We start from the raw sequence: 14417 nt of genomic DNA on the forward strand, positions 1-14417 counted from the left end.
GTCCCTAAGAGGGGTGCGCCACTTGAGTGGGTTGAGTCGCTGACGTGGTCTTCCTATCTGGGTTGGCGCCCCCCCTTGGGTTGTGTCGTGGCGGAGATCTTTGTGGGCTGTACTCGACCTTGTCTCAGGATGGTAAGTTGGTGGTTGAAGATATCCCTCTAGTGGTGTGGGGACTGTGCTTTGGCAAAGTGGATGGGGTTATATCCTGCCTGTTTGGCCCTGTCTGGGGGTATCATCGGATGTGGCCACAGTGTCTCCCGACCCCTCCTGTCTCAGCCTCCAGTATTTATGCTGCAGTAGTTTATGTGTCGGGGGTTAGGGACAGTCAGTTATATCTGGAGTATTTCTCCTGTCTTATCCGGTGTCCTGTGTGAATTTAAGTATGCTCTCTCTAATTCTCTCTTTCTCTCTTCCTTTCTTTCTCTCTCTCGGAGGACCTGAGCCCTAGGACCATGCCTCAGGACTACCTGGCATGATGACTCCTTGCTGTCCCCAGTCCACCTGGCCGTGCTGCTGCTCCGGTTTCAACTGTTCTGCCTGCGGCTATGGAACCCTGACCTGTTCACCGGACGTTCTACCTGTCCCAGACCTGCTGTTTTCAACTCTCTAGAGACAGCAGGAGCGGTAGAGATACTCTCAATGATCGGCTATGAAAAGCCAACTGACATTTACTCCTGAGGTGCTGACTTGTTGCACCCTCGACAACTACTGTGATTATTATTATTTGACCATGCTGGTCAATTATGAACATTTGAACATCTTGGCCATGTTCTGTTATAATCTCCACCTGGCACAGCCAGAAGAGGACTGGCCACCCCTCATAGCCTGGTTCCTCTCTAGGTTTCTTCCTAGGTTTTGGCCTTTCTAGGTAGTTTTTCCTAGTCACCGTGCTTCTACACCTGCATTGCTTGCTGTTTGGGGTTTTAGGCTGGGTTTCTGTACAGCACTTTGAGATATCAGCTGATGTAAGAAGGGCTATGTAAATACATTTGATTTGATTCAAGGAGAGAACATTATTTTTGCCCATGAAGTGTTTCCATGGTGATATTGTACTCTAGACTCTAGACAGACGCAGTGTTTGTAGCAGGTTTATGTGTGACCTCATATTAATGATCCCTAGATCCTGTCTGTGAATGGTAGAATGCAGGCGCGGCTGTTTACACAGAAAGGAAGAGAAATCCTTTATTGATCCAACAAGTAAATCCCACAGTCATCTGCTGCCTCACATAATGAGGTAGATTGGGAGTGCAAAGGACTGGAAAGGACTTGAAAGTGCCTACTCCAAGAGAGAGAGAGAGAGAGAGAGAGAGAGAGAGACGAATAGAGATGACTATGAGTTGTGTTACCTTGACTCACATTCCAAACACCATGTCAGAGTGGCTTAAACGGGATGTTTTATTGTGCTTTTTCCGTCAGACGTTCACTGGCTTCTTTAGATGCCGCACCCACACCTTAACTACCTCAACCATGCGTCTTATCTTATTACCTCACCTGACTTAAAGCTTGTATGACGTATGTGCTGGTGCCAAAATGTCTAAGATCTTGGTTAGATTAATTGATAATGGAAATAACACCCTCACATTACTTGAGGTAAGTCATAAAAAAAAGTCAGCGAAAGACTGAAAGAAAGCGTGGTGGTTGCCATGACGACTCAACACACATTTGGTATCTCCTATACAAGTAGAACATTGTTGTCAACTTCAAGAGGATGAAAAAGTCGTGACCTGCGAGAATGTCTGGTAAATGATCTCACTTGCCCCCCCAGACTGACAAACACACACACACGCACGCACACACACACACACACACACACGCACACGCACACACACACACTCACTCACTCACTCACTCACTCACTCACTCACAAAACAGGCCAATGAGAGGGTAGTGGTAGTCAAGGGAGGAATTGAGCAACCCATGTGACACAGCACAAAGTTCAGTGTTTATTACAGGCTGTTGATCTGATGAGTCAGTGGATAGACATTCGTTTCTCACTATTAATTATTGGTAGATACTAGATATGTTGTTTACACACACACACACACAACTGCAAACAAACACACACATACGCAAACAGACACAAACACAGACACACTCACACAAACAGAGAGTGTTGTCGCAGTGTGTGCCTGAACTTTCCCTCCACACAGGGCTCAGTAATCCTGGATCAGAGAACACAAAGGGCCTCAGAGCGCTGGTGATGTAAGCAACAGTGTGTCCAGCAAGTGAGCGCTTTGCTTTACCCCAGCACTCACACCTACAGCACTGCTGCAGGCTGTATTCGTGGGGGGAAAGAACAGGGACAGTACCACTGGCCCTGTCATGGCTGACCCCATGATAGCTGGCACATAGTTGGTGCGAGAGCAATAGCGAAACTAGCCCTAACCCTACCATTCCTATCTGATCTGTCACAGACAGGGAACCGTCTCTGACCTGGGACCCAGTGGGAAAGTGAAAGTTGTTGAAGCAGTGGAGAAGAATGTGGTCCAGCTCCGTCTGGGAGGGGAGGATCAGGAGCAGCTCGCTGCAGTGACCAGTGGCTACTGAGACTGGTGCTTAACTTACCACTGCCAACACACGGTGCTGCCTAGCCTAGAGAGATAGAGAGAGAGAGGGGGGGGAGGGAGAGAGAGAGAGAGAGAAAGGGACGCCACATTGCCTCACGGGTGAGTATTGCTGGGTAAATATTTACCCAGTAACCACCTCATGGGTCCGTAATCTCACCAGTATCGGTGGCAGGCAGGGTACCGCCTGCCAGCGTTGCAAGTGGGTAGAAGTGACTGTGGTGTGGACATATGCTGCAATAGTAGTGAAAGAGTTTTTGGATAGCATAAGTAGTTACCGTACGTTTGGGTTGACACTTTTTATCAGACACTCTCCTGAGTTGGCGAGCCTGTAAGTATTTGATAGCACCCCTGAGAGGATTCTGTGTTTTTCTTTGGGGTGTACACTGCATAGGAGCACCATGGATTTGCTGCAGGACTCTCGGTGGACAATGCAGGGCCTCAACAGCCGTCTGAAGGGCTTCCTGGAGCAGGTAAACAAGCTGCAAGAGGCAAACTGGCATCTGGAGGGCCAGATTGCATACTGGGGCCTAAAGAACGCCCCGCACCTCCAGGAATGGACCCAGCAGGAAAGGACTGTGGATGATCTCCGTGCCCAGGTGAGACTGGCATCTATTACGTTTTTAACTGGTCCAAACATTGAGCCCTGAGGGACCCCAACTCATTAGACAGTGTTTTTTCTTTTGTCCACTGACAGTAACTTTATTTGCGAGTGATTATGCTGAGGTACTGTAATGCCTAGATTTGTTTGAGCAGCTGTGTTCTAGCCATACAGTAGCTATTAGGACTGACTTGGACTAACTTGTATTGTATATTCTCCGTATAATTTTTTACCAGAGTAGAGCAAAGCAGATGATATGTGTTTTCTTGCGTGCAGGGTTTTGGCTTTGAGACAGATACAGCACTGACTGAGCAAACCAGTTAGATTTTCAGTCCTAGCGATGATTACACTTAATAGCAGTCAAATTAAAACAGACATTTGACAAAGTGGTTCCTACCAAGACAATGTCAACTGTTCCAGAGGGTGAGAAGTAGTGTCATACTGTATGTCAGGACATTTGGAAACAAGCCATCACTCCATTGTCACACTCAAGAATGTGGATCCTTTTATTCCTTTAAAGGCCACTGCCCTAGTAGACCATTAACACGGGCTGCTGTAATTGTCAGCTCACTCGCATGAGCTGATTGGAGGTTTTGCAACCGCTCCTTGATTTATTGTCTCTGAATGTGAATGGAGACAAAGGCAAAGAAAGCACCAAGATCTGACCTATTAGTATTGAAGCCAACGGGTGGGTTGACTTTTATGCCCAATTTCACTTTCAGCGAGAGTGTTGCGTAAAATATGAGCGATTGCCAATCCATTGGATCAATATAAAGATCCATCATGCATAGCAGCACTGATACGATATCTGCAGACTTTCCCATGTGAGAACCTGTCATGTACAAATGTACATATGTGGGACATTTCCTCACACTTTCGCCTGAACTAATACCTGGAATGTTGACTTCTATGGAACCCAGGACTCCCTGTAAAACAGTGGCAATTGTTAATGAGTGGACTATCCTGGCTAAATAAATCAAATCAAATGAAAAATGTATGACTTGACATATACGCATAACTGATAACGTTCTTCAAATCGTCCTTTGACATGAATTCGTGATTTGTTGTAACAATTGTCTTTGTTATGTGCATCTTCCTCAAGGCCGGTTTCAGTGCTAGACTGCTTTTATTGTTGTGGGTTTAGGTTTTAAGACCTGGCGCCACCCTCGTTCCATTGAGAAGCGTTGAATAACGAGCCATAATAAGGAATTCCTGGTACCCGTGTATATAGCTAAGTTATCATTACTCACTGTGTATTTATTCCCTGTGTTATTATTTTTCTATTTCTCTGTGCGTTGTTGGGAAGGGCCTGAAAGTAAATATTTCACTGTTAGTGTACACCTGTTATTTACAAAACGTGACACATTTCATTTGAAATCAATCAGTTAATGTTCAGTTGAAGAGTGCCCTGTTGGAAGACAAAGTGCTGATATCTGGTTTGTACTCTCTCATGTCTATGAATCAACACAGTCAGAGATGAATAACTGACAGAGCTAAGATACTGGAACGGGTAATTACAATGAAAATATGATGATAATCTTTGAGGCACTTCTGTGAGCAAAAACACAATTGCCCAAGTTATTTCAGGTTTTCCTCCTTCAGTACGGGTGTGTTTGTCTTGAGTAAGCATTGTGATGCTGTGATTGGCAAAGGAAGAGTCAGCATTGAAACTCCAAATGGCCCTAGGTTATACAGTAAACATTTCCATATCAAAGATGCAAGAGATTTTGGATAACATTTGTTTAAGTTTCATGTACTTACATTGCAGTTAACGCCAAACATTTAGGGGTTTTGAGGTCAAGTACTAGAATTACTGTGAGAGGCTCTTTGGCTTTAATATCTGTGCCACGGCTGCTTCAGGCCTTGTCTTAATGAACCCAAATCGTGGGACATCATCATGTAATAAAACTGACTCACTGAGCTGGTGGCAATCTGACAAGTATGAACAGGCAGAATATAATTATGCAGTCTTTTAAATGAATGTGAAGTGGATCTATGGGTATCTGCTAGCATGCTGGTAAATACCCATAGACTTCCAGTCATTGCTCTAACGCTAGTTAGCTTTGGCTCGCAAAACGACCTCTAACTTCCTTCATACTGGACACAGAGACATAACAATGGTATCCATGATTTCATCTGACTCTGGGGAAGTAGATAAAGGGCCTCATTGCCAACAATCCCGAAGTATCCCGAACTTCCGTATCTTATCTCTGTTCCAACTTCCTTTCTTTGATGATATTTCAAAGGCTTCTATCTTCATGCTTGTGCTAGTGTATTAGCCTTGTCCCATGCTCTATGTGCTATAGCCAACTCTTCCATTGGTCAATGTCATGCCACACAGTATGAGACGAGGCTAGTGTAATTCAAGGAAGCGAAACCTTTATTACAGTTGTTCTATTGTGATAAGACTCACCCACATGTTTTCACATTTTTGAGAAAGACCCCGTTTGATGCAGCACCTGGTAACGTGAACTTCCAGTGTTCTGAGGTGTATTCGTATGTGATTTCATGTTTCATCGTGTTTTTTTTCTACCTATTGGGCCAATGACATTACATGGATCAACCAGATTGAACACATTCTGAAATCGATCATGTTTTTCACGCATCGTATTCCCTTCCTTGTTATTTTGTCTTGTGTGTGTTGACTGTGTTTTGGTTCTGTAGGTTGGTAAACTGCTGATGGAGAATGCAGAGCTGGTGCTGCAGTCTGACCACATGATGTCCAGGGCTTCTACCATCCAGGCCAGGTCAGTAGTGTTTGGGACATTCTAGGTGAGGCCTAGAATACTACAGTATACTAATATAGTAAAACATACCCTCATAGTATTTATGTTCATCATATCTAAAGAAAACACAGATATACCATAGCAGTTGTGAACGACTTCTGGAAACAGATGCAAAAATCCATCAAATCCTACACCTACTGTTAGTATAATACTAACAACCAATTTCAGTCTATAACACTTTAAATGCACCTCTTGAATAACAATCAGATATCTTATTTTCCCCTGCAGAGATACTTTATCTCTTCTCTACTGTAGCAGCAGTACAGTCCGCACTTTGTTATAACTCGGCTAGTTCCCACTCCTGTTCAACAACCTGCATACAAATCGCAGCCTGGCTGTGTTGTGCCTGGTCGGCACTTTCCCATCTGTATTGATGCAGAGTGACACACCGGCCCGTCTGCTACTGCCAGAGACCTGTGTCCCGAATGGCACCCTAATTCTTATTTAGAGCACTACTTTTGACCAGGAACCATCAGGGTACCCATAGGGTGTGGTCAAAATTAGTGCACTAAATAGGGAATAGGGTCCCATTTGGGACCCAGCTGGAGATCCATTAACCCCTGAAGGGCAAGGGAGGGCAACAACATGCAGGCAGCTATGAGCTATGAATACCCACCTCCTCTATTTATATACGGTGTCCTACTGGCCTTACCTGGGTCACTGTCACGATGTTGTCTGCAACTCTGTGTCACAAGGTTTATATTGTATTTAAAAAATATGTAGATATTATTTGTGTACTTTTTGACATTTTACTGCATTGTTAGGAGCTAGTAACATAAGAATTTTGCTATAACATCTGCTAAACTGTGTATGCAACCAATAAACTTTGATTTGATGTCTGTGACTGTGACTTTAGCATCTGTTGGGAAGTGAGGACTATTGCAACTACTGAATGACTGCTGCAAGATGTTTTCCCTATAAGGTCTTTTACATGATTAGGTTAGATCTGATGAAGGTGTCATGTACTGTCATGTTGTGTCTTGTTTCTGTCCTTTCCCTTCACCCTGTCTCCCTCTGCTGGTCGTTGTTAGGTTACCTTTTCTCCCCCTCTTTTCCCCAGCTGTGCCTTGTCTCCTCCTAACTACCTCGTCACCCCTTTTCCCACCTGTTCCCTTTTTCCCTCTGATTAGGTCTCTATATCTCTCTCTGTTCCTGCTCCTGTCCTTGTCGGATTCTTGTTTGTGTTGTTCATGCCTGAACCAGACTATCGTCATGTTTGCTGCAACCTTGTCCTGTCCTGTCGGAACCTGCCGGTCCATCTGAGCCTACGTTTTGTTTTGTTATTAAAGAAGCTCTGTTTACGTTAATTCGCTTTTGGGTCCTCATTCACGCACCGTAACAGAAGAATCCGACCAAGAATGGACCCAGCGACTTCGGATCCTCTCCACTCAGCCGTCGAGATCCAGGGAGCGATGCTAGGCAGACACAAGCAGGAATTGTCTGCTGCTCGGCATGCCGTTGAGACCCTGGCCACCCAAGTCTCCAACCTCACAGAACAGGTTCACCATCTCCGCCTCGATCCACCGGCCACTTCCAGGGCTTTCGAATCTCCGGAGCCCAGAATCAATAACCCGCCGTGTTACTCTGGGGAGCCCACTGAATGCCGCTCGTTCCTCACCCAGTGTGATATTGTGTTTTCTCTCCAGCCCAACACTTACTCCAGGAGCACTGCTCGTGTCGCCTACGTCATATCTCTCCTTACTGGACGGGCTCGTGAGTGGGGCACGGCAATCTGGGAGGCAAGGGCTGAGTGTACTAACCAGTATCAGGACTTTAAGGAGGAGATGATACGGGTTTTTGATCGATCTGTTTTTGGGGAGGAGGCTTCCAGGGCCCTGTCTTCCCTATGTCAGGGTAATCGATCCATAACAGACTACTCTATTGAGTTTCGCACTCTTGCTGCCTCCAGTGGCTGGAACGAGCCAGCTTTGCTCGCTCGTTTTCTGGAGGGTCTCCGCGCAGAGGTAAAGGATGAGATTCTCTCCCGGGAGGTTCCTTCCAGCGTGGATTCCTTGATTGAACTCGCTATTCGCATTGAGCGACGGGTTGATCTTCGTCACCGAGCTCGTGGAAAGGAGCTCGCGTTCTCCGTTGCCCCCCTCTCCGCATCACTACCATCTTCCTCTGCCGGCTCGGGTGCTGAGCCTATGCAGCTGGGAGGTATCCGCATCTCGACTAAGGAGAGGGAACGGAGAATCACCAACCGCCTCTGTCTCTATTGCGGTTCTGCTGGTCATTTTGTCACTTCATGTCCAGTAAAAGCCAGAGCTCATCAGTAAGCGGAGGGCTACTGGTGAGCGCTACTACTCCTGTCTCTCCTTCAAGATCCTGCACTACCTTGTCGGTCCATCTACGCTGGACCGGTTCGTCAGCTTCCTGCAGTGCCTTAATAGACTCTGGGGCGGAGGGCTGTTTTATGGACGAGACCTGGGCTCGGGAACATGACATTCCTCTCAGACAGTTAAGGGAGTCCACGGCCTTGTTCGCCCTGGATGGTAGTCCTCTCCCCAGGATTCAGCGTGAGACGCTACCTTTAACCCTCACTGTTTCTGGTAATCATAGCGAAACCATTTCTTTTTAAATTTTTCGTTCACCTTTTACACCTGTTGTTTTGGGCCATCCCTGGCTAGTTTGTCATAATCCTTCCATTAATTGGTCTAGTAATTCTATCCTCTCCTGGAACGTCTCTTGTCATGTGAAATGTTTAATGTCTGCTATCCCTCCTGTTTCCTCTGTCTCTTCTTCACAGGAGGAGCCTGGTGATTTGACAGGGGTGCTGGAGGAATATCACGATCTGCGCACGGTGTTCAGTCGGTCCAGGGCCACCTCTCTTCCTCCACACCGGTCGTATGATTGTAGTATTGATCTCCTTCCGGGAACCACTCCCCCCCGGGGTAGACTATACTCTCTGTCGGCTCCCGAACGTAAGGCTCTCGAAGATTATTTGTCTGTAGCTCTTGCCGCCGGTACCATAGTCCCCTCCTCCTCTCCCGCCGGAGCGGGGTTTTTTTTTGTTAAGAAGAAGGACGGGTCCCTGCGCCCCTGCATAGATTATCGAGGGCTGAATGACATAACAGTGAAGAATCGTTATCCGCTTCCTCTTATGTCTTCAGCCTTCGAGATCCTGCAGGGAGCCAGGTTTTTCACTAAGTTGGACCTTCGTAACGCTTACCATCTTGTGCGCATCAGGGAGGGGGACGAGTGGAAGACGGCGTTTAACACTCCGTTAGGGCACTTTGAATACCGGGTTCTTCCTTTCGGCCTCGCTAACGCTCCAGCTGTCTTTCAGGCATTAGTCAATGATGTCCTGAGAGACATGCTGAACATCTTTGTTTTCGTTTACCTTGACGATATCCTGATTTTTTCACCGTCACTCCAGATTCATGTTCAGCACGTTCGACGTGTCCTCCAGCGCCTTTTAGAGAATTGTCTTTTTGTGAAGGCTGAGAAGTGCTCTTTTCATGCCTCCTCCGTCACATTTCTCGGTTCTGTTATTTCCGCTGAAGGCATTAAGATGGATCCCGCTAAGGTCCAAGCTGTCATTGATTGGCCCGTCCCTAAGTCACGCGTCGAGCTGCAGCGCTTTCTCGGCTTTGCGAACTTCTATCGTCGTTTCATCCGTAATTTCGGTCAGGTGGCAGCTCCTCTCACAGCCCTTACTTCTGTCAAGACGTGCTTTAAGTGGTCCGTTTCCGCCCAGGGAGCTTTTGATCTCCTCAAGAATCGTTTTACATCCGCACCTATCCTTGTTACACCTGACGTCTCTAGACAGTTCATTGTCGAGGTTGACGCGTCAGAGGTGGGCGTGGGAGCCATTCTTTCTCAGCGCTCCTTCTCTGACGACAAGGTCCACCCTTGCGCGTATTTTTCTCATCGCCTGTCGCCGTCGGAACGTAACTATGATGTGGGAAACCGCGAACTGCTCGCCATCCGCTTAGCCCTAGGCGAATGGCGACAGTGGTTGGAGGGGGCGACCGTTCCTTTTGTCGTTTGGACTGACCATAGGAACCTTGAGTACATCCGTTCTGCCAAACGACTTAATGCGCGTCAGGCGCGCTGGGCGCTGTTTTTCGCTCGTTTCGAGTTCGTGATTTCTTATCGTCCGGGCTCTAAGAACACCAAGCCTGATGCTTTATCTCGTCTCTTCAGTTCTTCAGTAGCCTCCACTGACCCCGAGGGGATTCTCCCTGAGGGGCGTGTTGTCGGGTTGACTGTCTGGGGAATTGAGAGGCAGGTAAAGCAAGCACTCACTCAAACTCCGTCGCCGCGCGCTTGTCCCAGGAACCTTCTTTTCGTTCCCGTTCCTACTCGTCTGGCCGTTCTTCAGTGGGCTCACTCTGCCAAGTTAGCCGGCCACCCTGGCGTTCGGGGTACGCTTGCTTCCATTCGCCAGCGCTTTTGGTGGCCCACCCGGGAGCATGACACGCGTCGCTTCGTGGCTGCTTGTTCGGTCTGCGCGCAGACTAAGTCCGGTAACTCTCCTCCTGCCGGCTGTCTCAGGCCGCTTCCCATTCCCTCTCGACCGTGGTCTCACATCGCCTTAGATTTTGTCACCGGACTGCCTTCGTCAGCGGGGAAGACTGTTATTCTTACGGTTGTCGACAGGTTCTCTAAGGCGGCTCATTTTATTCCCCTTGCTAAGCTTCCTTCTGCTAAAGAGACGGCACAAATCATCATCGAGAATGTTTTCAGAATTCATGGCCTTCCGTCAGACGTCGTTTCGGACAGAGGTCCGCAATTCACGTCTCAATTTTGGAGGGAGTTTTGCCGTTTGATTGGGGCTTCCGTCAGTCTCTCTTCCGGCTTTCACCCCCAGTCTAACGGTCAAGCAGAACGGGCCAATCAGACTATTGGTCGCATCTTACGCAGTCTTTCTTTTCGCAACCCTGCGTCTTGGTCAGAACAGCTCCCCTGGGCAGAATACGCCCACAACTCGCTTCCTTCGTCTGCGACCGGGCTATCTCCTTTTCAGAGTAGCCTCGGGTACCAGCCTCCGCTGTTCTCATCTCAGTTCGCCGAGTCCAGCGTCCCCTCCGCTCAGGCTTTTGTCCAACGTTGCGAGCGCACCTGGAAGAGGGTCAGGTCTGCACTTTGCCGTTATAGGGCGCAGACTGTGAGGGCTGCTAATAAGCGTAGAACTAAGAGTCCTAGATATTGTCGCGGTCAGAGAGTTTGGCTCTCCACTCAGAACCTTCCCCTTAAGACCACTTCTCGCAAGTTGACCCCGCGGTTCATTGGTCCGTTCCGTATTTCTCAGGTCATTAATCCTGTCGCAGTTCGACTTCTTCTTCCGCGATACCTTCGTCGCGTTTCACCCGGTCTTCCATGTCTCCTGTATCAAGCCCGTTCTTCGCGCCCCCGCTCGTCTCCCCCCCCCCCCCCCCCCATCCTTGTTGAGGGCGCACCCATCTACAGGGTCCGTAGGATTTTGGACATGCGTCCTCGGGGCCGTGGTCATCAGTACCTAGTAGATTGGGAGGGGTACGGTCCTGAGGAGAGGAGTTGGGTTCCCTCTCGGGACGTGCTGGACCGTGCGCTGATCGATGATTTCCTCCGTTGCCGCCAGGTTTCCTCCTCGAGTGCGCCAGGAGGCGCTCGGTGAGTGGGGGGGTACTGTCATGTACTGTCATGTTGTGTCTTGTTTCTGTCCTTTCCCTTCACCCTGTCTCCCTCTGCTGGTCGTTGTTAGGTTACCTTTTCTCCCCCTCTTTTCCCCAGCTGTGCCTTGTCTCCTCCTAACTACCTCGTCACCCCTTTTCCCACCTGTTCCCTTTTTCCCTCTGATTAGGTCTCTATATCTCTCTCTGTTCCTGCTCCTGTCCTTGTCGGATTCTTGTCGGTCCATCTGAGCCTACGTTTTGTTTTGTTATTAAAGAAGCTCTGTTTACGTTAATTCGCTTTTGGGTCCTCATTCACGCACCGTAACAGAAGGGTCACTAAAACACATGGGAGCATAGATTGCTGTGTGCAGTCTATTTACCTTGACCTGAAAACACTTGTATATCTTAAAACCTTTTACTAGAGTGGGCTATATCAGGGTCACACAGAGTGATTCTTGGTGGTCTTAAACAAATCTACTTTGAAACAAAAGTGTACACCTCACACACATGGTTATAGGCTTAAGAAAAAAGAAAACACCTGTACCATGTCAGATATATGAAATGTATTCCATTTTGAGTTTGCATCCCAATGTTACACATTAAGTGCATCACAGAAGACTGAAATATAACAAAACCGTTTGACATACTGTAGAAACTCTGGATTTTCGTCAGTTAAAAAAAAATTACTTGATTAATTAAGACATTTTGAAAAATATTAATAACATTCCAGCCATGAGACCAACGAGGGTGCTTTGAGTCAGTGACTGAAGGAAAGGGCTAGGCACCTGCTTAGATACAATGGATGTGCGGCTGAAACATTTCCATATACTGTATCACAGTGTTTACCTACAGTACATGCACAGTACGTGTAGCTCTTTCACCACCCATGTAAAGTACCCTGACTAGTTGACCCAGAGTAGGGAACATTCAGAAGCTGTATTGAAAAACACTTCCCTATGTTACCATCACCACCTCTTGGTAAAATGTAGGCCTATAGCTGCTTTGCGTAGACCACTGTGGTCAAGGCTAATTACTAGTCAATATCGCCGACTGAAACATGGTAACAGGAACGACCCGTCCAGTAAGAAACACACATTTTTTTTCTTCAGTTTTCCCATTTCAAAAAGTTTTAAAACATTTTCTATTGAGTGCTCTAATGAACACAACCCAGTTAATAGGATGAGATGTGTTCTGTGTCCTGTCATAGATGTGAGTTGGAAGAGTGGCAGACCAAGTGTCTGGAGCAACAGGTGGCTCTGCTGAGGGAGAACAAGACGAGGGTGGAGCATACCAATGTACAGCTGGAGGCGGAACTACACAACTGCATGACAGAGCTGCAGGACATGCACCAGGACTATGTGGTACGGTCTTGTGCCAGTGTCCGTGCGGTTCCGTACACCTGCATTCGTTCAGTAAAGACATCCGTAAAAAGGTTGAATAAATGTGGCCATGGATGTGTTACTCATTTTAAGGTTGAACGTTACATTAGTTTGTAAGATAGCCTTAACATTAGGCTATTTACTGTAAAAGTAATATTGAATTGTGTTTGGTTGACAGTGCAACAAAATATCAACATTTAAAAGAGATGTATCTACTGCTTGGATAGTTCCATCTGAGCCACTGGCTTAATCCCATTCTTCAACTTGAGTCCAGCATCATTTGTTAACATCTCGCCTATTGTATTTTAAAGATAATATTGACTTGTGTTTGGTTGTTAACGCAACCAAATATCAACATTTGAAGGAGATTTATCTCCTTGCATAGTTCCATCTGTGTCAATGACTTAGTCTGGCTTTAATTGCAGTTTTTCTCCAAATTAATCATTGATATGTTGGATTCATGTCTGCATCTCAACCAAAAATCTAAGTAAAAAAAATAGGACTGAATCAAAACAAACTTTGATTAATGGGCATTTAAACGTTGGTTTGTTTTGGATTCAGTCCTTTGATTTTTGGTTGAGTTGCAGACGTGAATCCAACTTATCAACGATTAATTTGTAGACAAAATGGAATAAAAGTAATTGGCACAGATGGAACTATCCAAGCAGAAGATACATCTCCTTCAAATGTTGATATTTGGTTGTGTTGACTACCAAAAACACTCCAATATCACTAAATATCATTACATTCGACATACAACAACATATTACGTTGATTTCTTTTTTCAAATCCAACGTATTTCCTACGTAGATTCCACATCACAACATGTTGAAAAATGACATTGAAACAACGTTGATTCAACCAGTTTGTGCCCAGTGGGAAGTGACTCTGGCAGGGGTTATCCAACTCTGAGTCTTGTTCCAATTAGGAGGAAATTTCTTAACTTTTTACTGATCAGCATCCATTGTGTTTGCACAGTATATTCCACCTTTGATAATTCCCATTGTCTCATTCTTTTTTTAATGTTTATGTGCGGAGGGGAGAGAAAGGTGCGACAAAAAAGAGAGAGGGAAAGAGAGAAGAGAGAAAGAGAGAAGGAAGAGAGAGAGACATTAGAGAGGTGAGAGAAGAGAGAGAGAGAGAGAAAGAGAGGGAGAAGAGAAAGAGAGAAGAGAGAGAGAAAGCAAGAGAAAGAAAAGAGAGCGAGACAGACAGAAGGTGAAACAAGAGAGAAAGAGAGAGAAAGACACAAGAAAGCTACTGTAAAGAAAGAACAACGTCTCAGAACACCTTTTCCCTATTAGCTCATTAACCAGAAGAATGCCTGCTCCTGTTTTCTCACACCTCCCCTATTGATCTCAGTGGAAAGGCGTGTTAGGTTTCACACCATCCTTTCCCTTTCAATGCTTTCCTGTCATCCTCCCACCCTTCTCTCTCTCTCTCTCTCTCTCTCTCTCTTTCTCTTTTACTAACCCCTTTTTATTCCT

General features: G+C 46.5%; 1 protein-coding gene across 4 annotated transcripts in view; it reads left to right on the plus strand.

Moving 5' to 3' along the window:
- Positions 1-471: 471 nt before the first annotated feature.
- The window catches only part of LOC110493632 (keratin-like protein KRT222), a 29739-nt gene continuing 15793 nt past the window's right edge, over positions 472-14417 (plus strand). Inside the window, exons 1-4 of one of the 4 annotated variants that reach the window (XM_090204746.1) lie at positions 472-2552; positions 2959-3163; positions 5830-5912; positions 12759-12912. In XM_090204746.1, the coding sequence (XP_090060872.1) occupies positions 2966-3163; positions 5830-5912; positions 12759-12912 (435 nt within the window). In that variant the 5' untranslated portion in view covers positions 472-2552; positions 2959-2965. The other 3 variants (XM_036949618.2, XM_090204745.1, XM_090204747.1) reach the window with 3 other exon arrangements.

Source organism: Oncorhynchus mykiss, chromosome 17, assembly GCF_057628025.1.
Source record: "Oncorhynchus mykiss isolate SJ-2025 chromosome 17, ASM5762802v1, whole genome shotgun sequence".
NCBI classification, from domain to species: domain Eukaryota; kingdom Metazoa; phylum Chordata; class Actinopteri; order Salmoniformes; family Salmonidae; genus Oncorhynchus; species Oncorhynchus mykiss.